Genomic DNA, 27,377 nt, shown 5'->3' with positions numbered 1-27,377 from the left:
TCATATGATTTTGTTTTTCAACACAGTGATAAATGATGTCAGCTAGGAAAAATACAAATCATGGAGTGCCTTACTGTACACATTTTTACCTAGTTTTCAGATGGTACATTATGACGGCACATTCCAAAAACTATTATATGCAGAGATTAATCCTTTTCTAATCCTTCGTGTCCATACATTCCCGAGGATATCAACATTAAAATGTTTATTGCCTTGAGCTCAATCAAGGTATGGCATGATTTTAACGTGAAACCTTTACTGTCCTGTAAGATCATGGCATAACTGATTTTATGTAAAACAGGTCATTCTCATTTCTTAATTAGTTGCTCTGGTCTTTTTCTTCCACATTGAGTACAGTATCCATAGTTATTCCAATGTCCTGCAGGGACCAGCCTTCCTCTACTTCCAGAGGCCTTCTGGGAAAGGAAGTAGAAAGGCTGTATAGAGATATGTGGTACCCAATTTTCATCATCCAGTGAAATAAGACCTAAAAGATAAAAAGTTTAGTTATCAAATACTGTGCACAGTTGTATCCCTCTAGATTACCATGATATTTTACAATTCCTTCATTGTTAAATCATGCCCCGAGGAGTAATAAAACAAAACCTTCTAGAATTTAAAGGAAAATAGCATACCATGAATTGTGAGATGCAAATAACCCTTAGTACCTTTTGGAAGTTTCAGAGAAGGCCTAGGGACTATAGGCATCTATAGACAGCAGAGGCATTTAACAACTAGGAAAGTCCCAACCACAAGGAATGGGGTGGTTATTCAACATAGAAAAGTTGAGAACAAAAGTTTAGCACTTGGGAAAAAAATTATTTAGATCAAAACCTAAGCCAATAGTCCACATCAAAATCACTCAGGAACTTTGTCACCATAGACCTATCCAAGCCCTAGGGACTCTGCCTTAGGATAGTCCAATTGTCAATGGGCCACCCCTATAAATTGAAAACATTTCCTGTTATGAGGATTTCCATAGTAACCATCAAAATGTCCACTTACTATTGCCTAAAAATGCCTGCCAAAGGATAGTTTGCTGCTTTAGGAAGAAACCTGGATACTACAATGTTCTCGAAGGAAGCTGGAGTAGCAACTACAGATAATCTCTGACTTCTCCTGCTAACCACCATCCAAGAACCTACTGATATTCCATGTAACAAATGTACATCTAAGTCATAAAGCTTCCTAATTTTCCAATATTTGGATAGACCTTAATTCAACCAATTCCCACATTATACCTTTGATCATTTATCTTATTTCTACAGAATAAATTCTCATAAATGAAATTAATGAAACAAAAGATCTATTTTAAAGGTTACACGGGTAAATTATCTCATAGGAACAGTGTCCCAATTTATAAATTTATAGTCATAGGAACAGTTAATGAGAATCACCATTGTCTCCACACACTAGCCACAACTGGCTTACTCTTTTTCTTTTTTTAACATTTATTTACTTTTTGGGAAAGTGCAAGTGGGAGAGAGGCAGAGAGAGGGAGACAGGATCCAAAGCAGGCTCCATGCTGTCAGCGCAGAGACTGATGTGGGGCTCAAACTCAAGAGGCGTGAGATCAAGAGTTGCCCCCTTAACCAACTGAGACACCCAGGTGCCTACATTACTCTTCTTTTTAATCTTTGACAATCTGATAGGTAGAAAATTATGTCTCGTTTTAATTTACACTTCTTTGATTCTAAGTAAGGCCAAATATTTTTTCCCTATTTTTATTTGTCACTTTTATTTTTCTTTAGGAAATCCTAAGTGGTTTTTGTTTTTTTTTTTCAACTGCCATCCTACTGAGGTGTTTACCTTTTCCTTGATTTGTATTTTAGCTCTTTATAAAGAAATGACTCTAGGGGTACCTGGGTGGCTTAGTCAGTTGAGCGTCCAACTTTGGCTCGGGTCATGATCTCATGGTTCATGGATTCGAGCCCCACGTCAGGCCCTGTCCTGACAGCGTGGAGCCTGGAACCTGCTTCAGATTCTGTGTCTCCATCTCTCTCTGCTCCTCCCCTACACACTCTCTCTCTCTCTCTCTCTCTCTCAAAAATGAATAAATGTTAAAAAATTGTTAAAAACAAGAAAGAAATGACTCTATCATACATAGATGTAAAATATTTTCTCCAAATATTTCTTTAACTTTACAATTTTTTCTTTATAGAATGTTACATTTCTATGCAGTTGAATCCATCAGTATTTTCCATTATGGTTCATAGCATGCTCATCACAGAAGGTTAAATGCAATCAGGATAGAAAACTAGATATATTTCAATACAGTGCATAATTATATGTTTAAATGCACTTAAAAGTAGAAATACACCAAAATATTAGCAACTGACCTTGGCATTAGACTATAGATCAAGCCTTTTTTCCTCTCTACTTTTCTATGTTTTCCAAATTATTGCTAATGAACACAGCATTGTTTTTAAGAGAAAAAAAAATCCATTGGAACAAAAGGAAATAAGCCCTAAAGAATGATCTGAAAATTACATCTAAGCAATAGGGCTTAAGTTAATCATCTATCAGGGAAAATGGGAACAAAGTTAATACTGTCTGCTTCTGAAGGATATTAAAGCACATTATCTACCAAGCTGTGAAAATGTAATTAATTAAAAAACAACAAATACAAAATAGGAAAAGAACTGGGGAAAAAAAAAAAACTGAAAAAAGATCCAGCATGCTTAATTATCCAAATTTCCACAACACAGAGTATGTATAAATGCCCTTTACCCTTACCTGAAGGGAGCGCCACACAAGGGAGTGGTAATATCTCCCCCACTGCATGGGAGAAAACTATTGTCAAATTCAACAGAAACATTTCTCAAAATATGAATTTTCTCACCTGTGAACTGCAAGACTTAAAAAACCTTCTTCTCAGGACCCTCCCACTTGGACATCGGAGAGCAACAGCAACTACCTGAGGAATAAAAATGTTCAAATAAGAATTCCAATCCAGCGTGCTCTGCAATTCCAAAATACTACTCCTATGAAACATCCGTAATTCTAAAAAGCTGTATGGGGTTTTATAGGCATTTAGCTCTGAGAGCAGTAGATCAACGTGAAGGTCCAGATAAAATTCACCTGAAACATAAAAATGTCTTCTGAAATGGAAGAGAACATCTTTCTCTTGATTGAGATCAATGACACAGCCTTCTGGCAAGGACACCAGAGACTAGATGCTTCTGTCTGTCCAGATAATATCAAGGTTGCACAGGGGCTTCAAGATTCATCTACCAAACCAAGAAGATCCAGTCCACCTTAGAGTCTACAGACAAGAAAAACACCGGGTTGCAAGGAAACAAGTGTCCCAAGTTACTCTATCATCATAAGCTGTGCGCCATGCCTGTGTCCTCCAAGCAAGTGACAGACAGGCGTGGAGTTGGTCCTGGATGCTGGAAACTCTAGGAGACCTCCTCTCCTGGAGGAGCTCCTGCTCCATCTGCTTTACGTATTGTTTCCCCATCAGTTTCCCTTTGATAAAACAGTAAAATAGCTAAAAAGACCTTGCAAACTACCAGTTAATATTATAAGACATTAAAAAAAAAAAAAAAGATGAAGAATTAATAATTTATTCTGATGGGCATTATTTACCAGTCAGGACACCCTTTCTTTTTTAAAATTTATTATTATTATTATTATTATTATTATTATTATTTTAATGTTTATTTTGGGAGAGATGTGGGGGAAGGTACAAAGAGAGGAGGACAGATGATCTGAAACTGGCTCCAAGCTGACAACAGAGAGCCTGATGCAGGGCCCAAACTCACGAACTGCGAGATCGTAACCCAAGCCAAAGTCGGATGCTTAACCGACTGAGCCACCCCAGGTGCTCCAGGAAACCCTTTCTTATGGCTAACATTATCATAACTGTCCTGGGAGTTATGCAGGCATCGTAAGATATAGAAATGGTGGTTTTACAGCAGCACCTACCCCCTTCAGGAAAGCCATGTTAGAAAATATTTCCATTCAAGTAGATAAGGTATTTGATTCATATCCAAATCAGTGCAATGCTGAGCTCTGTTGTACTTCTACTAATGAATAGTTTTATAATAACACACCAAAAAAATCACAAAACAGCTGAATCACAGATTTGAAGTCAATTTTGCTTATTTTTAGAAATGACAAAATTTAACTTTTGCAGTGAGGTTTTGTTCAAAGCCTAATGATCTGAAAGCAGAATTAAAGCCAAATTCTTTATGAGAAACTAGGGTTTCAAATATACTGAATTAAAGGGGCACCTGGCTGGTTCAGTAGGTTAAGCATCTAACTTTTTTTTTTTGTTTCTTTTTAAGCATCTAACTTTTTTAGTTCAGGTCAGGGTCTCACAGCCACATATCAGGCTCCAGTTTGACAGTGCTTGCTTGGGATTCTCTTTTTCCTCTCTCTGTCCCTCTCTCTCAAAATAAAAATTATATATATATAATATATATGTTAATATTTTCCATTATGTTTAGATACTCGAGAGAAATTAACTATCATTGTTTGAAAATCTAGCAACTGTTTTGTTATTACAATTACTATGAAAATTGGTTGTGCTGTTTCTCCTAATATTACTGACAGCATAGAGGATTGACATATGAATGGGTAAAAGACATGGGACACAATCCAAATTGGAAAGTAAATCACAATGCCAAACACAGATTGTTAAATGAAAGCTAAATTAAAAGCGGCAGCAGGGGCACCTGGCTGGCTCAGTCAGTGGAGTGTGTGAATCTTGATCTCTGAGTGGTGAGTTCAAGCCCCAAGTTGGGTGTAGAGATTACTTTAAAAAAAAAAAAAATCTTAAAAAGAAAAAGTAGCAGCAATAAACAAAATTTAATTCCCAGGGACTCTTTAAAATGAAAGGTAGTTTACAATAATGAAAATAGTTGCAGACAGAAAGAAGATGGGAGTTTGTTTGGAAAGTTGACACTTTTTTTTTTTTTTAACATTTGTTTATTTTTGAGAGGCAGAGCATGAGTGGGGGAGGGGCAGAGAGCAAGAGACACAGAATCTGAAACAGGCTCCAGGCTCTGAGCTGTCAGCACAGAGCCCAACGTGGGGCTCGTTCAACTCACGAACTGTAAGATCGTGACCTGAGCCGAAGTCAGACATTCAACTGACTGAGCCACCCAGACAACCCTAATGTCATGTGTTTTAAAACCAGAGTAAAAAAGGTGCTCCCAGTCAAACCTAAGCTATATCTAATTACGTCTGTATTATAAATGGGTGTGAGAATGTAGAAGGGTGTATGTCAGGACAGACATATCACAGACATGAATTTTTTCGGTATAACAGAAAGAAATGAGAAGTTTTTTTCTCTCTCTCTCTTTTTTTTTTTTTTTTAATTGTGTTTCTCCTCAAGGATCAGTATCTGGATTGCATGTTTCATTTTCTCTATTTTTGCATGACTTCTGGATTTTCCTCAGACAGCCAAAGTATTCCATTGAAATGATGCAAGTGTGTTGATAAAATTAAGACCCTCCCAGTGGCAGACTCACGACTGGTTTTCAAGGAGTATAATAGTTGCCAAGCTCTAAGAAATAGAAAACCATCAGGGCTTCCCTTTGCCTAAAGGACTTAATGGCTTTAAAGACACATGCTCCCAGTACATTAGAGACCTGTCTGAAATTCTGCTGGGCAACCACAGGAAGGCAGCACAGAATGCAGCACAGCAGCTGGGCAGATGGAAACTCAGTGCAGTGTGGAGGTTAATTGAACCCTGACCCCCAAAACAGCAAACCATCCTTCAATTCAAACATCTACACAGCAGCTGCATGCTTCATTTTCTCTTTGTTAAGGGGAAAGCTACAATTTGAAGTCATCTGCCTATCTTTGAGAGAGAGTGTGCTCGCGCAGAAGCAGGGGAGGGGTAGAGGGAGAAAGAGAATCTCAAGCAGGCTCCAGGCTCATCAGGGAACCTGCAAGGGGCTCAGTCCCACAATCCAACCCTGGGATTGTGACTTGAGTCAAAATCAAGAGTTGGTCCCTAAACTGACTGAGCCACCCAGGCGTCCCTGATTTTTTAGTAAAAAGTAACCCCTGGGCTCCTGGGTGGCTCAGTCAGTTAAGGATCTGCATTCAGCTCAGGTCATGATCTCACAGTTCGTGGGTTTGAGCCCCACGTCAGGCTCGGTGTGGTCAGTACAGAGCCCTCTTCAGAACCTCTGACTCCATCTCTCTCTGTCCCTCTCCTGCTTGCTCTCCGTCTCTCTCAAAATAAATAAATAAACAAACAAAAAATCTAGAAAAAAACAAGTAACTCCTTTGCTGACCTAAAGTTTTGGAAAAGCCCATGTATCATATCTCTGCCTGATGAGGTGGGGGGGGCTCTAAAGACCCACTCGGTGGATGGCAGGCTCCAAAACTGGACACAGGCTGAGAGGTTTGCTATCACACCACGTTCAAAACAGACCTAATTACAGGGCTATCACATAAACATGCGTACTCTCTTCTTTTTCTAAACCCAAACTGAGATAAGACATACTCACTTGATGTTAAAGAAAACAAAATATATTTAATTTCCAAAGAAAAAAATGAGCTTACTTCGTCAGCTGTTTCAGGAGGTTCTTCAGGTAGATCAAGAACCTAAAGAAAATCAAGTATTACTAAGAAGAATGTAAACATTTTGAAGAAAAAAAAATAATCTCAGTGAGAAGAGTTCCTTTTAATATAGAGTTTAGACACATCTAAGCCTAATGGAATCTTTTATTTATTTTTAAAAATTTCTTTAATTATTTATTTATTTTGAGAGAGATGGAGAGAGAGCGAGCACACAGACAGGCGGGGCAAGGGCAGAGAAAAAGAGACAGAATCCCAAGCAGGCTCAACACCATCAGCACAGAGCCCTATGTGGGGATTGAACTCAAACTGTGAGATCATGACCTGAGCTGAGACAAGAGTCTGACACTTAACAGACTCTGCCACCCAGGCACCCCAATGAAATCTTTTAATATACATTTATAAAAATGTACAATATGAAAGGGCTCAATTAAACATTTTTGGTAAGCCATTCTGTGCTAAATACATGATAATAACAGGATGTGGGATGATAGCTACCAATCTATGCATATTTAAGAATCTCATTTTTATGATATTCCAAGACACTACATAAAAATATACTATTTAAAGACACAGAGGATAAATATTAAGTTCAACAGACCCCAAAGTTATTTAGGTTCATACGTATACACATTTTAAATGTGTATTTTTCTTCACTGGCACTTCTAGGGACTGGATAACAAACATTCACTTCGGTTGTCTTCATGATTTACTCATGTTTCCTTATTTCTGTTTATCTATTACAAAACCAGGTGTTCAGACCATTTTCTCTCGTTTAACAGGGTTACCAACAATTTCACCTTCAGGGACGCTTTTTGTTTTTTAATACCACAGACTCATGTTTTCTAGCATTGTATCTAGCCAACATTAACTGCATCTTATCAAATAAACCATTTACTTTCCTTTGGTATCAAAAGCCTGACAGTCAACCAAAATTTACCAACAACATGAGACGATTCATGTTATTAACAAAAGGCTAAGACTCCTAAAGTTTTAATTAGTCCATAAGATCTTTTTGAAATGCTAGAAATAGTTCAATGACTTGACTGCCACCCTCAGGCCCCATTATGGGGCTAAGAAACCTCAGACCAAGAGGCAACACATTAGAAACTATGTTCAGGGAACATATGGCCTCCCAGCATCCCTTAAGAGTCAGGGCAAAGAGATTTATTTCCAACCTTTGCCAGATCCAAGTGAGGGTCAACTTAAGGATTAAAAATTTGAAAGAACAGAAGTAATAATGAACCTCAGCACTGTTCCAAAATGAATGGTTGCTAACCCATTCCCTGGAAGGGCTACTGAGAAAAATATTACCCACGTTAGTAATATTAGCCACTCGGGGGCTTGGGTGGCTCAATTGGTAGAGCGTGCAACTCTTGATCTAGGGGTTATGGGTTCAAGCCCCATGTTGGGTGCAGAGATTGCTTAAAAATAAAATCTTAAAAATTTTTTTTAATAAAAAATTAATAATATTAGCCTCTCACTAAATATGGGTTAATCATGTCTTAGTTACCTGTAGGAATATTTCCCTTAGTAAACGTTTTTCATTTCTACATAATAAAATTACTTCCTCAAAAGAACGGAGTATTTTGTAAATCTGTCATTTATCTTCATAGCTGCCTTCTAAGTGTGGTTCAGAACATTAATATTAGTATCAAATAGCAAAGTGGTTTTTAATGAAGCTGATCCCTTTATAAGGTAGTGAGAAGACACCATCTGGATTAAAAGCCAGTCCTAATCTTCACTCAGTATACCACCTCGCCCAGAGAACCATATTCCTACTGCACACTGATACAATTACATGAGTAGGCATTCAGTAATGAACCTCCTTCTGCGTGGGCTGTTCAGCAGATGGTGAAACTTTGGTTAGAGGCTTAGGCAAGTTCCGTCTCTTTGCTGCTTCTCTGCTGTTTGATGTTTCAAAAGATGTCTGACTCCCATTTTCAAGCACCAATTCTTCATCACCCTGGTCAAAAACAACAGACAATTTCTAAATAGTCTCTAGTATAAACTTTGTTCAATTCACAGTGGCTCTTTCTTTTACCCTGACGGCATTTCAGTAAAAAATGACATTTCGGTTAAAAAACAAAACAAAACAAAACTCAGGGGTGCCTGGGTGGCTCAGTCGGTTGGGTGTCCCCTCGGCTCAGGTCACAGTCTCGCAGTCTGTGAGTTCGAGCCCCATGTCAGGCTCTGCGCTGACAGCTCAGAGCCTGGAGCCTGTTTTGGATTCTGTGTCTCCCTCTCTCTGCCCCTCCCCAACTCACACTCTGTCTCTCTCTCTCAAAAATAAAATAAAAACATAAAAATAATTTTTTTTAATTAAAAAAAATTTAGTAAAAAATACTGGCTGGCTCTGTTGGCAGAGCATGCAACTCTTAATCTCAGAGTCATGAGTTCAAGCCTCTCATTGGGTGTGGAGTCTACTTAAAAAAAAAAAAAAAAAAAAAAGAAAAAAGCACTTAGTCAATATTAGGTCCAGAAATTTAAAGCATTATTTCCTTGGACAAGAAAACATAGAGCTTAACATCCTGTAGAAACTACTCTTATCCAGCCCTGGGGCCCCCCCTGATAGACACAAGGCTGAGAGGCATCTTTCCATTTTAATTGATCCCCACAGTTTTTAGTAGGGTGGAAGAAATAAGAAAACCTGAATGATATCCTTTTCTCCTTTCATTAAAGGATGCAAGACAGTGCAAGGGATTATGCTTTAAAAAGCTGTGAAAAGAGAATAGGTATGTAAAAACATGTCTGTGTATGTAACCATGAAATACTTCCATAGTTGAACATGGCCAAAGTATCCTGTTACATATATTTTAGTTCTCAGATTCAAACTCTGATCTTCCTTTTGAATTAATCACTTTAGAAAGCAAAGGAATTTATTCCAGAAACCATATTACTTTTTATTAATACTATCCATTAAAACATTTTCCTGAGCAAGATAATTAACTTAAATGTCAAATTCTCAGATACATACTTATTAGTTCAAAAATACCCTTTTCTACATCCACTGACTTGTAAAAGTTCTCTTCATCAGACTAAAATGGCCACCATTTTGGTGGGCTGTTTTATTCCTTTATCCTAAGAAAACCTGGTGGAAGGGGAGGGGCAATGGGAGTCAAGAGATCTAGATGCTCAATAGTTAACTGGCCAAACAGGCTGACTGCAAAGTACCAGGCTCCATCAGCTGCCGCCTACACTTTCTCTCAGCAATTAACATTCTGATTCTCACATTTTTTTTTTTAAGTTTATTTATTATTGAGAGAGATAGAGAGAAAACCAGTGGGGAAGGGGCAGAGAGAGGGGAACAAAGGCCCAGAGAGCCAGATGCGGGGCTCAAACTCACAAACTGTGAGATCATGACTTGAGCCGAAGTCGGCTTAACTGACTGAACCACCCAGGTGCCCCCTGATTCTCACATTCTTGATAGTCCTAAGAGCCTTAAGTCATAACAATGCCAGTGGTCTGCTTGGTCCCTGACTTCTTGTTGTCCCCACTAATTAGGTTAAAATATATGCTACTAGTGTCATGAAGACATAGCCTGAAAGCAAGGGGCAGAATGACTAATTCACTTTGTGACCATTTGAGAAAAAGGTGTGGCCAGCTAAAGTCAGGCTTCTGAACAGAAGACAAACCGAACAGAAGACAAACTCATCTCCGAAGTGACATCACTCCACAGAGCAGGCACATTTCATGCTGCACATCTTTCGCATTAATTTCATTACCCACCCTTGATGAATATTTACCATTATGAAATGGATAACAATGATGTCTAGCTTCACAGTAAGAATCCTGTTAACCTTTACTGGATCATTTTATTTATAGGATAGTAAAAGATACAATATAAATAGAAAGCAAAAAAACCCAAAAATTGTTTGGGACAGAAATGATCTTACACATAAAATCTCTGACTAGTTACTCTCAAACTTAATTTTTTTTTTTTTTTTTTTTTAGGTAGGCTCCAGGTCCAACATGGGGGAGCTTGAACTCATGGCCCTGAGATTAAGAGTTGCATGGTCTACCAACTGAGCCAGGCAGCCACCCCTAAAACTTAATTCCTTTATGAATATCGTTTTTCCTCTGTAAAAAAACTTTGAGCTGAAAACTACCATTAGCAAATGACAAAAGTTCATACTCAATGCCAAAGGAAAAAAGAGTCAAAGGTTAATCTGGCTTTATAGAAACAGAGCGAAACATAATGAGTATAATGTGAGCTTGTCATACCTTGGAGATCTTAAGGAAAGATCTGAATTTCTTCATATAAAATATGGTGATTGGTCAACAGTTTTCTCAAAGACAACTTTATGTTAGAGCTTCTCAAACATCTAGGTTATATGCTCTTTGGGCACCAAAAGCACTTAAGCCTTCAACACACAAATATGCTCTATGTACCATCATTAGCAATAAAGATTCCTAAAAACCAGACAAGTTTAACATCATTCGAAATTTTAAAAACCCAAATATGTAATATGCTTGTACATTATATGTACTTTTACATTATATGTCATATACATATATCACATGTATGTATGTAGTAGCAGAATTCAAAATATAAACTGAGACTATTTTCTAACCCCAAGTTTATGACCATTGCTTAATTTCCAAGTTTCACCCGTCATCTGATAAAAGCGCTCTTCCAGTTTTCTCAATTTCATCTCCTGGTGAGGTTTTAGAACATTCTCTATGTATCTGCTGACCTATTAAAAAAAATAATAAATGAGGTGTTATTACCATAACATTCCAAAGATCTTCCATGGTCTATAAAGTTGTAAATAAGAAACAGGTTAACAAATTTGTGTTTTCTTTCACACTAAATTTTGTCAAAAAAGCAGCATCCTCCTTTTACATCACTCTCTAAAAATCTGCATATATACCTAAAGCAGATAAAAACAAATGTTCTATGCTTATGCTTATTTGGCAGTTGGCCTCTAGATATTTTAATGTGTTTTCAGTGCAACAAAAACTTACTACGAGCTAGGGATACAAAGATGCATAGGATGTGATGCTTGGCTTCTAGGAGCTTAAAGTCAAAGCCATTTGTTCAAGGCACAATGCCCAAGGCAAGAAGTCACTTGGAAAAGTGTTAATGAACAGCTTAATCATAGTAAAGTAGAAAATATTTTTGGGCTTAAAAGAAATGGGAGATTCTGGTGGGGTTTTTTTGTTTTTATTTTTATAAGTTTATTTATTTACTTTTTGGGAGGGAGGGGCAGATAGGAGGGAGACAGAATCCCAAGCAGGCTTGCACTGTCAGCGCAGAGACCAACGTGGGGCTTGAACTCACAAACTTCAAAATCATGACCTGAGCTGAAGTCAAGAGTTGGACGCTCAACCAAGTGAGCCACCCAGGCACCCCAGAAAAAGAATATTGTGAACAACTGTAAACCAACAATTCAGAAAACCAAGATGAAGTGCACAAACTCCTAGAAACATACAAATTGCCTAAACTGACTCAAGAAGAATTAAGAAATCTCAACATACCTAACAAGATATTGAATCAGTAATTAAAAGCCTCCCAGTAAAGAAAAGTAGATTCACAGGTGAATTCTATCAAATCTTTAAACATTTTTTAATGTTTATCTATTTTTGAGAGAGAGAGAGCGTGTGCATGTGTGTGTACACAAGTGGAGGAGGGGCAGTGAGAGGGAGAGACACAGAATCTGAAGCAGGTGCCAGGCTCTGAGCTGTCAGCTCACTCAAGGCCCGAACCCACGAACTTCAAGATCATGGCCTGAGCAGAAGTGGGATGCTCAACCAACCGGGCTACCCAGGTGCTCTTCTATCAAACCTTTAAAGAAGAGTTAACACTGTCTTGTTGACACTCCAAAAAATAAAAGTAAGAACAGTTCCTAATTAATTACATGAGGTCAACATCATCCTGATACCAAAGCCAGGCAAAGACACTACAAGACTAGTACAAACCAGTATCTCTTATGTAGATGCAAAAATCCTCGACGAAATTCTAGCAAACTGAATCCAAAAACATACTGAAAGGATTATATACCAGCTATGTGTGATTCATCCCAAGAATGCAAGACGTTTCAACATAAGAAAATCAATCAGTGTAATACATATCAATAAAACAAAGGGGAAAAAAATACATGATCATCTCAATTGATAAGGAAAAAACATTTGACAAAACTCAACACTCTTTATGATAAAAATACTCAGAAACTGGGAATAGGAAGGAACTTGCTCAACATAACGAGTAGCTAGAAAAAACCCATAGCTAACATCACATTCAGTGGTGAAAGACTAAAAGCTTTCTAAGACCAGGAACAACACAAGGATGCTGGCTTTCACCACTACTATTCAACACCATTTAGAAATTTTAGCTAGAGCAATAGGCAAGAAAAATAAACAAACACCATTTTGGAAAGGAGGAAGTAAAACTATCACTATTCTCAGATGACATGATCTTATATAGGCATATATTAGAGATACTGAAGGTCAGTTTGCAATAAAGTAAATATCACAATAAAGCAAGTCAAATTAATTTTCTGGTTTCCCAGTGCATATAAAAGTTATGTTTAGGGATGCCTGGGTGGCTCAGTCAGTTAAGTGTCCGACTCTTGGTTTCGGCTCAGGTCATGATCTCATGGTTTGTGGGTTTGAGCCCCAAATCAGGCTCTGTGCTGACAGTGTAGAGCCTGCTTGGGATTCTCTTTCTTCCCCTCTCTCTCTGCCCCTCCCCTGCTGGTTCTCTCTCTTTCCTTGTCTCTGCTCCTCCCCCACTTGTGCTTTCTCTCTCAAAATAAATAAACTTAAAAAAAGTTATGTTTATACTATACTGTAGTCTACTAAGTGTGCAATAGCATTAGGTCTACAAAAAAGTACATGCCTTAATTAAAAAATACTTTCTTGTTAAAAAATGCTAACCATTATCTGAGCTTTCATTGAGTTGCAATCACTGATCACAGATTACCATAAAAAACATAATAATAAAACATTTGAAATATTGCGACAATTACCAAAATATAACACAGAGACACGAAGTGAGCAAATGCTGTTAGAAAAAAATGGCACCAATAGACTTGCTCAATGTAGGGTTGCCATAAACATTCAATATGTAAACAAAAACAAAAACAAAAACAAAAACAAAAACCTGTATCTGCAAAGCACAGTAAAATGAAGTACAATGAAATAAGGTTTGCCTTAATAGAAAATCCAAAGAATCCATGCACAGCAATCACTAGAGCTAATAAATAATAAACAAAGCGCAGGGTACAAGATCAACACAGAAAAACCATTTGTATTTCTATATAGTAGCAATGAAAAGTCAAAAAAGGAAATTAAAACCACAATTACATTTAAAACAGCATCCAAAATAAAATACGTAGAAATAAATTTAGCCAAAAGGGTAACTATGTACATTGAAACCTATAAAATATTGTTGGAAGAAATTAAAGATATAAATAAGTGGAAAGACATTACAGGCTTATGGTTGAAAGTTTTAATATCATTAAGACGTCAATACGAGGCAAAGCAAGGAAGACTTAATATAAAATGTCAGAACTACCCAAAGCAATCTATGGATTTTGATGTAATCCTTCTCAAAAATCACAAAGGCCTTTTTCACAGAAATGGAAAAGCCAACTCAAATTTATTTGAAAGTGTAAAGAGCCCCAAATAGCCAAAACAATATTAAAAAAGAAACTGAATTCCCACCTCACACTATATACAAAAATATATACACACTATATACTCAAAGTGGATTAGTAACCTAAATATAAAAGCTACAACTATACAACTCTTTTTTTTTTCTTTTTACAACTATACAACCCTTGAAAGAAAATATATAGGGGTAAATCATCATGGCTTTCAATTTGGCAATGGATTCTTAGAGGGACAATGGATTTGGCAATGGACACCAAAAGCATGAGCAACAAAAGAAATAACTGGATTTCATCAAAACTTTTGTGCATCAATGGAAAATATCAAAATAATGAAGAGAACCCACACAATTGGAGAAAATACTTGGAAATTATGTATCTGATAAGAGTCTAGTATCCAGAATACATAAAGAACTCTCATTAAAAAATAAAAAAAGACAACACAACCCAAAAATGGGCAAAGAACTTGAACAGACATTTCTGCAGAGAAGACATAAAAACAGACATTCTCCAGCAAGCATATGAAAAGACATTCAACATTATTAGTCATTAGGGAAATGCAAATCAAAACCACAATGTGATACCACTTCATGCTCATCACAATAAGAACTTATTGTTTATTTTGAGAGACAGAGTACTTGGGAGGGGCAGAGAGAGAAAATCCCAGGCAGGGACACAGGGCTTGAACTCATGAACCTCAAGATCTGAGCCAAAATCAAGAGTCAGACACCTAACCAACTGAGCCACCCAGGCGCCACTACAATGAATATTTAAAAGGAGGTGGGGGTGGGAAAATATATGTCCGTGAGGAAATGGAGAAATTGGGACCCTCAGAAATTGGTGAGAATATAAAATGGAATAAACAGCTGGTGTAGAGAACAGTTTGGTGGTTCCTCAAAAAGGTAAACACAGAATTACCAGATGACCCAGCAATTCTACTCATATATATATATATATATATATATATATATATATATACCCAAAAGAACTGAAAACAGGTACTCAAAGAATTGTGTCCAAATATTCATAGCAGCACTATTCACAACAGCCCAAAGGTGGAAACAACCTAAATGTGCATCAGCAAATGAACTGATAAACAAGTTTTGATACATCCATACAATGAAATATTATTTACCCGCAAAAAAGGAATGAGGTACTGATACATGTATATGGATGAACCCCAGAAAACATTATTCTAAGTGAAAGAAGCCAAACACAAAAGGTCACATATTATGTGATTCCACTCATATGAAATATCCAGAATACATAAATCCATATAAACAGAAAGCAGACATAGTTGCCAAAGGACAGGAGTGGGAATGGAGAAGTGACTATTTAATAGGTACGGGGTCTTGTTTTGGGGTAAAGAAAATGTTTTGGAACTAGAGAGAGGTACTGATTGCATAACACTGCAAATGTTCTAAATGCCACTGAATTGTACATTTTAAATTGGTTAATTTTTTTTAATTGGTTAATTTTAAGTCATGTGAATTTGACCTCAATAATTAAAAAATCTGAGCACATGGGGCACCTGGGTGGCTTAGTCAGTTAAGTGTCTGACTCTTGATTTCAGCTGAAGTCATGATCTTACAGTTCATGAGTTTGACCCCGAGTCGGGCTCTGCACTGAGAACACAGAAACTGTTTGGGATTACCTCTTTCCTCTCTCTCTGCACCCTGCCCCCCACTCTCACATGTGAGCATGTTATCTCTCTCTTTCAAAATAAACTTAAAAAAAAAAAAGTCCAAGCACAAATGCAGAAAGCAACAGACCTTGATTTTAAATGCCCCAAGATGTTCTGCATTCTCTTTATATATACTCTCTAAAAATTATGCTTTACCTTTTCACCCTGTGCCTCTTGTTGTTTTTTCCTGACAAGTTTTTGCCTTTTTTCATTCTTCTCTTCTTCTTCTAAGACATCAAAACATAAAAATGCTTTTTAATTCTCAAATATCGTAAGTTGAATGCTCTTTTCTCTGAAAGTAGTCTGTAGATAACATTTTGGGAGAGACGAGCCTTCAAAAAAACAGACTGTGTTTTTCAAATGATGAAAATGAGGTACATGCAGACAGTTCAAACAAAGAAATCCACAAGTAAAATCTGTAAGTAACGGTCTGTTCTGAAACAAAAATTCTCTAACATTCATTAATATCATATGTCATAGTTTTGGTGAGGAAGCTTCAAGAATGATTATATTGGATTTTTCATGCTAGGGCTTCAGCAGCTCCAAAACATGGCATGAAAGCCCATTTCTGCACATGAAGTGGAGAATGCTGCCCTGTAGGCATGTGTGCCATTTGGTCACCCTTGACATGACAGTAAAAGCATCATACCTGGGCGCCTGGTTAACTCAGTCAGTGGAGTGTGCAACTCTTTTTTTTTTTTTTTTTTTTTAATGTTTAGTTATTTTTGAGTGAAAGAGAGACAAGAGTGTGAGCAGGGGAGGGGTAGAGAGAGAGGGAGACACAGAATCTGAAGCAGGCTCCAGGCTCTGAGTTCTCAGCAGAGCCCTATGTGGGGCTCGAACTCACAAACTGCGAGACCATGACCTGAGCTGAAGTTGGATGCTTAACCAACTGAGCCACCCAGGCGCCCCATGTGTGACTCTTGATCTCGGGGTTGTGAGTGTGAACCCCACATTAGGTATACAGATTACTTAAAAATAAAGTCTTTTAAAAATAAATAAAGGGGCACCTGGCTGGCTCAGTGGGTAGAGCATCTGACTTCATCCCAGGGTCATGAGTTCAAGCCCCACATTGGGCATGGAGCCTACTTTAAAAAAAAAAAACAAAAAACATATGGGGCACTTGGGTGGCTCAGTGGGTTGAGCCTCTGACTCTTGGTTTCGGCTCAGGTGATCCCACAGTTCGTGGATTTGAGCCCCAAGTCAGGCTTGCACTGATGGTGTGGAGCCTACTTGGGATTCCTTCTCTCCCTCTCTCTCTACATCTCCCCCACTCTCTCTCTCTCTCAAAAAAAAAAAAAAAAAAAAAAAAGTTTAAAAAAAAATTCATACACACATATAAGCGACATGCCTAGACCCCAAAAGTGGAGTTTGCTTGGAAAATCCCATGACTGAACCAATATTAGGTTATTAGCCACTGAATGGCAAGAGAAAGAATTTTTGCTGTTGTATAACCTTTTTTATTCTAGGTACACTAAGTTTCATTTGAATTAATTTCATTTAACTGTATTCCCTTGAGGAATTAGACATCTTTTTGGAAAATACATCCTTTAACCTGCCTGGCTCCTTAAATAGGAGTGTTCTTTTCTGTCAACAACTTTCTCTCCTGGCAATAAATATATCCTCAAGTTTATTAAGGAAAGATTAGGGCAGCAAAGCACATAGGAAAGCAGAAGGTCTAGTCTGGCCACTAACTTGCTATGTGATGAGTTAGACTTAGTGATCTTAAGACTCCCCCTTGTGACTCTGAATCAAAGAATATAGTTTCTAAATAAATCAACAGCAGGTGATTAAGGGGCTTTAATCCCTTTTTTCTTTTTAAGTAGGCTCCACACCCAGCATGGGACTTGAACTCATGACCCTGAGATCAAGAGTCACATGCTCTACTGACTGAGCCAAATAGGTTCCCCAAAAGTCTTTAATCCTTAAAGCCACTGAGAACTGACTGCTTCTGAACTTGTGATACACTTCATCATGCAAATCTTTACAAAACACGGAGGATTAAAGTTTTGGATGAATCTGAAGTCTTGTATCTCAATATCTGATGACACTAGGGAAGATACAAAGTGTATAAATATGCGGATTTTTTACTCATTTAAAGGAAATCTGACAATAATTAAGCACTTTATATAGTCTTAATTACTTCTTAAATAGTTTTAGCCTTCAGTGACGACTATGTCTCAAAATCATTAATCCGTAAATGTACCAGAATGATGTACACTCCAACAACAAAAAGGTACAGTTTAAACTACAAAAACTATGTCAAATACACATTTCCCTTATTTATAAAACATAGAATACTTGACCATTTAATGCCTGTAGCAAATATCCTCCTGATGTCAAATGCACTTAACACAAAATTTCCAAGAGAAGTTACAATGCTCTTATTTAATTTTCCAATGGATAATTTGAAGTATAAGACATCAAATAATTTACCAAAAGAAGAAAAGAATTTCAAAAATCTATGATTGAGAGACCCTAAAACATCTAGATTGTCTTTTATGTTTGGGTTGAACAGTATAACCTTTTAGGATTATGGTTATACTCATGGTTAATTTGGAAAGGCTATAAATTAAGCACTGCTTATTTTCCTGTCATTTATTTACATTTAAATAAGTAGCAAAATGAAACACAATGTACCAAAATCACTATTGGCAAGCTTCTTTGTAAAAGGATTTAAAATGCAGGCTTTAGTTTTAGGATTCATCTTTTCTGAAGTGAACTACAATATTGTTTTAAAAGGCTTCTAACACTTTTAACATTGTCAAAGGCTTTGACAATTTTTTACTTACCAAAATTACAGTAAAATTTTTGCTTATCAAACATAAAATAAGAACAAGCATGGTTTCCTAAAATTAAGAGTAAGCACTTAACTCTATAGGTAAGTGTGTAAACAAAAACTGCCAAAGTGAAAGGAAAAATTAGGTTGAAAAGCCTCCACAGATTAACGGTAGAAAACATGACCATTTGTTGAATAGTTTATAAACTGAAAACATAAACCTCAAAGAACAATGAAACTGCACAATTTAAAATCAGAGAATTTGCAATGTATCAATATAGAAATGCTGTCATTTCAAATGTGTATACAAGGATAATGTACAATTTCCCATAAAAATGTTGGGATTTATAGTCCGTTAAAAATCAAGACTAAAGTAATGATCAGCTGAAATTATATGCCACAAATTAACAGTAAATGGTTCTAATTATGCAAAATCCTAGAATAAATAATAAATACTCTAAAGAGTAGAAAATTATAAAAGGGTAGCATAAACAATAAACTTACCTTTCAGATACACTTGGGAAGATTTAAATGAATTAAGCCATGAGGTAGTCACAGAAATAATTAAAGTAAGAAGAGCAAGTAGTAAGAAAATCCGGCCACACAGCAAAATTAGATCTTTAACTCCTTAAAAAAGTAAGAAAAAAAAGAATAATAATAATTAAAATTCAAAATATTTTCCTTTTTAAAAATTTTAATTTATATTAATTTATATTAAAATTAAAATTTTAAATTAAATTTATATTATGTTTTAAAATTTATATCCAAGTTAGTTAGCATCCAGTGCAATTGTGATTTCAGGAGTAGAATCCCAGTGATTCATCCCCTACATATAACACCCAGTGCTCATCCCAACAAGTGTCCTCCTTAATGACCCTTGCCCATTTGGCCCATCCCCCCCACCCAAAACCCCTCCAGCAACCCTCAGTTTGTTCTCTGTATTTAAGAGTCTCTTATGTTTTGGGGCACCTGGGTAGCTCAGTCAATTAAGCGTCAAACTATTGGTTTCAGCTCAGGTCATGATCTCACGGTTCATGAGTTTAAGACCTGCATTGGGCTCTGTGCCCTCCTTTGGATTCTCTCGCTCTCGCTCTCTCTCTCCCCCTCCCCTGTTTGCATTCTCTCTCTCTCAAAATAAATAAACTTAAAAAAAAAAAGTCTGTTTTGTCCCTCTCCGTTTTCATATTATTTTTGCTTCCCTTATGTTCATCTATTTTGTATCTTGAATGCCATGAGGGAAGTCATATGTACGATATTTGTCTTTCTCTAATTTCACTTAGCATAATACACTCTAGTTCCATCCACATTGTTGCAAATAGCAAGACTTCATTATTTTTGACTGCCGAGTAATATTTCATTGTATACCACATCCTCTTTATCCATTCATCAGTCAATGAACTTTGGCTACTCTCAATAGCACTGCTATAAACATTGGGGTGCATGTGCCCCTTTGAAATAGGACATCTGTACCCTTTAGATAAATACCTAGCAGTGCAATTGCTGGGTCATAGGGTAGTTCTAGTTTTGATTTTTTGAGGAACCTCCATACAGTTTTCCAGAGTGGCTGCACCAGTTTGTATTCCCACCAGCAACGCAAAAGGGTTCCTCTTTCTCCTCATCCTTGTCAACATCTGTCATTGCCTGAGTTGTTAATGTTAGCCATTCTTAAAGGTGTGAGGTGGTATCTCATTGTGGTTTTCATTTGTATTTCCTTGGTGATGAGTGATGCTGAGCATTTTTTCATGTGTCTGTTAGCCATCTGGATATCTTCTTTGCAAAAGTGTCTATTCATGCAAAAGTGTCTTTTGCCCATTTCTTCACTGGATCATGTTTTTTGGGTGTTGAGTTTGATAAGTTCTTCATAGATTTTTAGATACTAACCCTTTATCTGATATGTCATTTGCAAATACGTTCTCCCATTCTGTCAGTTGCCTTTTAGTTTTGCTGATTGTTTCCTTCACTGTGCAGAAAGTTTTTATTTTGATGAGGTCCCAATAGTTCATTTTTGCTTTTGTTTCCCTTGCCTCCGGATACATGTTAAGTAAGAAATTGCTGTGGCCAAGATAAAAGAGGTTTTTGCCTGCTTTCTCCTCTAAGATTTTGATGGCTTCCTGTCTTACATTTAGGTCTTTCATCTATTTTGAGTTTATTTTAGTGTATGGTATAAGAATGTGATCCAGGTTCATTCATTTACATGTTGCTGTCCAGTTTTTCCAACACCATTTGCTAAAAAGACTGTCTTTGTTCCATTGGATATTCTTTCCTGCTTTGTCAAACATCAGTTGGCCGTATGTTTGTGGGTCCATTTCTGGATTCTCTATTCTGTTCCATTGATCCATGTGTCTGTTTTGTGCCAGTACCATACTGTCTTGATAATTACAACTTTGTAATACATCTTGAAGTCTGGAATTGTGATGCCTCCAGCCTTGGTTTTCTTTTTTAGGATTGCTTTGGCTATTTGGGGTCTTTTCTACTTCCATACAAATTTTAGGATTGTTTGTACAATCTCTGTGAAGAATGTTGGTGTTATTTTGATAGGGATTGCATTGAATATGTAGATTGCTTTGGGTAGTATCGACATTTTAACAATATTCTTCCAATCCATGAGCATGGAATGTTTTTCCATTTTTTTGTGTCTTCCTCAATTTCTTTCATAAGCTTTCTAATAGTTTTCAGTGTACAGATTTTTCACTTCTTTGGTTAGGTTTATTCCTAGGTATTTCATGATTTTTGATGTAACTGAAAATGGGATCGGTACCTTGATTTCTCTTTCTGCTGCTTCATTATTGTTGTAGAGAAATGCAACTGATTTCTGTGTATTGGTCTTATATCCTGAGACTTTGCTGAATTCATAGATAAGTTTTAGCAGTTTTTTAGTGGAATCTTTTGGGTTTTCCACATAGAATATCGTCATCTGTGAAGAGTGAAAGTTTGACTTCCTTCTTGTCTATTTGGATGCCTTTTATTTCTTTGTGTTGTCTGACTGCTGACGCTAGGACTTTCAACACTATTTTGAATAAGAGTGGTGAGAATGGACATTCTTGTGTTCCTGACTTTAGGGGGAAAGATCTGTTTTTCCCCATTGAGGATGATATTAGCGGTGGGTCTTTCATATATGGCTTTATGACCTTGAGGTATGATCCTTCTATCCCTACTTTCTTGAGGGTTTTTATCAAGAAAGGATGCTGTATTTTGTCAAATACTTTCTCTGCATCTATTGAGAGGATCATGTGGTTCTTACTCTTTATTTTATTAATGTGATGTATCAGGATGCCTGGGTGGCTCAGTCAGTAAGCGTCCGACTTCAGCTCAGGTCATGATCTCACGGTTTGTGAGTTCGAACCCTGCATTGGGCTCTGTGCTGACAGCTCAGAGCCTGGAGCCTGCTTCAGATTCTGTGTCTCCCTCTCTCTCCACTCCTCCCCCACTCACACTCTGTCTCTCTCCCAAAAATAAATAAACATTTAAAAAAATTATTAATGTGATGTATCACATTGATTTGTGAATATTGAACCAGCCTTGCATCCCAGGTATAAATCCCACTTGATCGTGGTGAATAATTCTTTTAATGTATTGTTGGATCTGGTTGGCTAGTATCTTGTTGAGAATTTTTGCATCTGTGTTCATCAAGGAAATTGGTCTATAGTTCTCCTTTTTAGTGAGGTCTTTGTCTGGTTTTGGAATCAAGCTAGTGTTGGCCTCATTGAATGAGTTTGGAAGCTTTCCTTCCATTTCTGCTTTTTGGAACAGCTTCAAAAGAATAGGTGTTAACTCTTCTTCAAATGTTTGGTAGAATCCCCCTTACTTTCCTTGATACTAATAACAAATAGTAAGGCATTAAGAAGATTATTTGTAGTAATAAAGAATAGTAAAAGTTAAGCAACTGTCTTATGATTTTTTTCACGTACTCTCCTTTGTGAGCTAAAATTCATCATGGTTGATTATTACCAGAACAAATTTTCAAAAAACAATTTTAGAACATCTTCGGTCTTATGAATATAGGTATAATTCATGTGACTGACTATACTTATAAACATTATGACTATCAATAATGCATAAATTCTGGTTTCCCTCTGTCCAGAGAGGTAGGTAAAATTGTCCCATTGGGAATTAAATTGTGACATTAGCATCTTGTCAAATTCTAGTTTGTTCATTCATTCACTTAAAGATTTATTTTTATTTTTTTAAGTAGTTTCTATACCCAACATGGGACTTGAACTCACAATCCTGAGATCAAGAGTCACACGATCTACCAACTGAGCCAGCCAGGCACCTCTCAAATTGTAGTTCTACTTAAAAACAGTCATTCAAAAACACCAAATTCATATTTCTCACAGTTCAATTATGCAACTCTGTACCTCTCTATTCCTCAATATTTATTCGGTTATTTGAAAATAAAATCATTATATAAACACCTAGAAAAAAGTAAAACTTCAGTATTTGGTCTTCTTTTAAAAACAAAGATGAAAATTAAATGAGAAAAAATGTAGTAAGTACTTACTTATGGTAAGTACTTATGGTGTAACACACCATTGCTAAATGGTGAAGGAGCAGGTATAAAGTTGGGTTAGAAATGGTTTCTACCCTCCAGGAGTTTTTAGTTTTTTGGTTCTCAAAAGTCACCAGACAGAGGTACAGAAGAACCATCTTACCTATGTGATCAGGGCTGGTAGTCAATTAAAGATTAAAAAATGATTTATATATACACACTTAAATATTTATTTTTATTCAAGTATAGTTTTCTAAACTTGTGATAAATATTTTATTTTAACTGAAAACCAATATATAGAGGTGACTGGGTGGCTCAGTCAGTTAAGCATCTAACTCTTGGTTTCAGCTCAGGTCATGATCTCATGGTTCGTGAGCCTGCACCAGGCTCTAAACAACAGTGGGGAGCCTTCTTGAGATCCTCTCTCCTTCTGTCTCTGCCCCTACCCGCTGGTGTGCCCTCTCTCTCAAAATATAACCTTAAAAAAAAAAAACCTCAATATATATTTTATCCTTTAAAAATAAAGCAACTTAAAGCTGTTTAAATACTTCTTTTGTTTTGCCTCACAGTCCTCCAACTTTTTGCCAGCATTAGCTGTTGATTCAAGAGTTGTTCAAGACAACATCTAATTAAATCTAGGGTATTTTGGCTATTACAAAAGTAATTTAATACCTAGAGTATTGGTATTTAGAGAAACCACTGAGTTATGGGATTTATGTTCCACGATACTGCTTTTTGTTCTAACAAGCAAGCAATTTGCAAACATCATATGGGAATATAAAAGAACTAGACTTATGTTTGTTTACGTCTTTCAAGTAAAACTTTTTTTATTAAATTGGCTTTTTGGGGGTTTTTTTGGTCCATATTCTCAAGAGCCCATGTGCAAGACATTTCAAAGAGTAACAAATGTAAGGAAGCAGCATTAAAATACTTAGCTTGATGTGCCTGGCTGGCTCAGTTGGTTAAGCAGCCGGCTTCGGCTCCAGTCAGGATCTCGTGGTCTGGGAGTTAGAGCCCCGAGACGGGCTCTGCGCTGATAGCTCAGAGCCTGGAGCTTGCTTTGGATTCTGTATCTCCCTCTCTCTCTGCCCCTCCCCTGCTCGTACTCTGTCTGTCTCTCTTTCTCTCTGTTTCTCAAAAATAAATAAACATTAAAAAAAAATTTTTTTAATAAAATATTTAGCTTTAAGTACAAGTAAAAATGTACTGACAATGAAGGCTTTTACACAGTAGAAAAAAGATAGGAACCATTTTTCAATGTTTGTCCAAAAATACAGCCCAGTTGAATGAATGGGTCTAGGAATTCTAGTTTTCCAATTAGCAGCCCCAGCTAAAAGTATCTATAAGTATATACTGTTACTGGATATCTGGAAAACAAATATCAAGAAAGCAAAGCAGGGGTACCTGGCTGGTTCAGCTGATAGAGCATGAGACTCTTAATCTCAGGGTTCTAAGTTTGAGCCCCACATTGGGTGTAGAGATTTCTTAAAAAATAATAGTAATAGTGGTGCCTAGGTGGTTGAGTCAGTGGTCCAGCTCAATCTGGGCACAGGTCATGATCTCTTGGTTCGTGGGATCAGGCCCTTTGTCAGGCCCTGCGCTGACAGCACAGAGCCTGTTTGGGATTCCCTCTCTCCCGTTCTCTCTGCCCCTCATCCACTCATACTCTCTCCGTACCTCCCAAAATAAATAAAATGAACTTAAAAAAAGATAATAATAAAATCTTAAAAAAAAAAAAAAAAAGAAACCAAAGTAAACAACCATCAGTTCACAACTGAGAGGTTTCTAGGAGAAAGGAATTAAGTAAAAAAAAAAAATCAGGAACTAGATGGAGATGCTACCAGGAGTCCAGTTGCATTTTCTAGAATTTTTGGCCTGCTTTATTAAATTAGACATTGTCGGGGCACCTGGCTGGCTCAATCGGTAGAGCATGAGACTCTTGATCTTGGAATCATGACTTTAAGCCCCCAATTGGGCATGGAGCCTATTTTAAAAAAGAAAAAAATTTAAAAAATAAATAAAATAGGCATTGTGATATTTGATGGGAACACAAAAACAGATTAGATGTGGTCTCTGCCTTCAAAAAGCATATTTTCCTGTTGTCAAAGCTGATTATGTGAGATTTCCTTCTGCAACCTTCCATAACTACCTTCTCATTGATCAGTGACTTAAACGTTAGTGCAAAGTAGAAGAGATTCTAAATTAACAGAACAGAGGTGGATGCTGAAAAGACAAGAGGGGGAGCATGTAAATTCTGGACTAGATAAGCGTGAATTTAACATTTCTGTATATCATTTGGATAAAGGTCTTGTTAGATTCCTATATAGACTGAGTGAGTAGGAGGCTTCTAAAAGGACTTTGAAGGGGCGCCTGGGTGGCGCAGTCGGTTAAGCGTCCGACTTCAGCCAGGTCACGATCTCGCGGTCCGTGAGTTCGAGCCCCGCGTCAGGCTCTGGGCTGATGGCTCGGAGCCTGGAGCCTGTTTCCGATTCTGTGTCTCCCTCTCTCTCTGCCCCTCCCCCGTTCATGCTCTGTCTCTCTCTGTCCCAAAAATAAATAAAAAACGTGGAAAAAAAATTAAAAAAAAAAATAAAATAAAAGGACTTTGAAGATTTTTTAAAAAAGCATTTTAAGTTATTTCAAGCAACATTTCCAAGTACCTGAGTGGGGAGAGAGGAAATATACAAAGCTAAGTTTCATCAGGATCTCAAACTTTAGAAATGAGTATAAGGGATACATGCATGTAAACCCATGACTAACATATCCAAAAAAGGACTGATTCTCCACAGGCCCACCATTTTCCTCTCAGTTTCCCTTTTATCCCGGGCACTACCAAGCACTTAGGGTTGTTCAACTTCACTTGAAGGAGTTATCCTTGAATCCCTCCTTTCCCTCACCCAAACATTAATCCATCCACAAATCCTGTGGATTCTACTTTGTAAATATCCCAAATCTGTGCACACTCCATCGCTGTTATCATCCTAGTCCAGGCCATCATCACTAGTCTACTTCTAGAGCCTCACTTGCTCCACTGCTTCCACTACAGCCTCCCTCCAAAACATCCTCCACAGAATCCAGCGACTATCTATATCCGCCTCCATCATCCATCCATCTATCCAGTAATCCCTAGGACCAAAGTGGGGCTTGAACTCACCATCCCAAGATCATGAGTCACATGCTCTACTGACTGAGCCAGCCAGGCGCCCCTCCAATAACCCTCCCTAAATCTCAGTTTCCTCAAGTGTAAAATGGGGATTATACCCCACCCACACCATGGTTATAATACAGACTGGAAGAAATAATGAATAAACAGCACTTAGAGTTAGGTTTATAAGAGGTGGTCAGTGAATGTTATTAACTCGATCCACTCTCCCCTTTAGTCTTCCTGATCCATCCACAGTGGTCTTCATCCTTTTTCTCCAATTTGTCAATTCCTTTGGTCTAGAATGTTTTTGACCCAGGCTTCGTATAATTTAAATCTCTGCTTAAATTCCTCAGAAGGCCTACATCACGTCACCTGTTTCCTTGTGAGCGTTCAAAACAATATGAAAGTAGTGTCTACATATGTTCCTGTGCTTTCTGCCAGCTTCTGTCTCCTTGCACACAAAACTGGAAAGACACTTTCTCTGCGAAGAGAAGTCAGCCTCCTCAAAGCCCTGAGGGTCTTGCTCCCTGGAGTGGGGCCCCGGCGCCGGAAGAGAGGAAGGCGCTATGCAGCCTGGGAGTCGTAGTCTAAGCCGCACGGAGGCGACGTGGCCATGAGACTGGAACCTTACGCAACATTCATGGGATAGTTACGCGGATGCGAGCGTCAGAAGGAAAAAGTCAACAGTTACCTAGATCCGGGATCCCACGCCGGAGCTCTAGACACAAGAGGGGGAGAGCAGAGAAGAGGAAAATGCCAATGACCCCACGAGAAGCCATGATAGCGGGAGCCCCGCGTCCGGGCGGGAGGCCCTCCCCTTCCGGTTGCGCCTTCTGTTGGAAGGTGATGTGGAGCCCTTGCTATGGGAGGGGTTTTCGGGGAGAGCTAGACCCTGAAGCCCGGCGGTTGGTTCGACTGAGATAAGCCCCTGTTTTGAATTCATAGTCTGTAGCCTTATGTTATTAGAAATGCAAGTCATTCCCCCCACGTCACATGGTGTCCCGGAGAGATAAGCATTCTGGCAGCCCGCCTAGCCCAATCTTGTGAAAGCGAAGCTTGGGCGCTAGCGCGGCAGCTCCCCAGAGTCAAGGCCCGCAGCGCTCGCCCTTTTGGACTCTGTGGAAGCT

General features: G+C 37.7%; 1 protein-coding gene across 2 annotated transcripts; it reads right to left on the bottom strand.

The window, feature by feature from the left end:
* UBXN8 (UBX domain protein 8) lies at nt 1-27,377 on the bottom strand. Of its 2 annotated transcripts, none has more exons than XM_007093937.3 (8): nt 26,942-27,372; nt 19,121-19,243; nt 15,994-16,064; nt 11,115-11,237; nt 8,366-8,506; nt 6,526-6,567; nt 2,843-2,917; nt 1-487 (listed from the first exon to the last, which is right to left on the bottom strand). In XM_007093937.3, exons 1-8 carry the CDS (start codon nt 27,027-27,029, stop codon nt 320-322), a joined length of 831 nt encoding a protein of 276 aa, XP_007093999.2. In that variant the 5' UTR covers nt 27,030-27,372; the 3' UTR covers nt 1-319. The 2 variants fall into 2 exon arrangements, 1 of the variants encoding a protein (XP_007093999.2); XR_006216567.1 differs by lacking the exon at nt 1-487 and adding an exon at nt 3,082-3,265 and having other exon boundaries at nt 6,471-6,567; nt 26,942-27,377.

Source organism: Panthera tigris, chromosome B1 (genome assembly GCF_018350195.1).
Source record: "Panthera tigris isolate Pti1 chromosome B1, P.tigris_Pti1_mat1.1, whole genome shotgun sequence".
In the NCBI taxonomy this organism is placed as follows: Eukaryota; Metazoa; Chordata; class Mammalia; order Carnivora; family Felidae; genus Panthera; species Panthera tigris.
The sequence above is the reverse complement of the archived record's forward strand: the minus strand, read 5'-3'. Positions and strand labels throughout refer to the sequence as shown.

Excerpts from the sequence above, each read along its gene's own strand:
- UBXN8 (XM_007093937.3), bottom strand. The coding sequence starts at position 27,029 with ATGGCTTCTCGTGGGGTCATTGGCATTTTCCTCTTCTCTGCTCTCCCC. Across the intron at positions 16,065-19,120 it reads TTCCCAAGTGTATCTGAAAG|AAGAAGAAGAGAAGAATGAA; the intron begins GTAAGTTTATTG and ends TTGATGTCTTAG. Across the intron at positions 6,568-8,365 it reads AACAGCCCACGCAGAAGGAG|GTTCTTGATCTACCTGAAGA; the intron begins GTTCATTACTGA and ends GATTTTCTTTAG.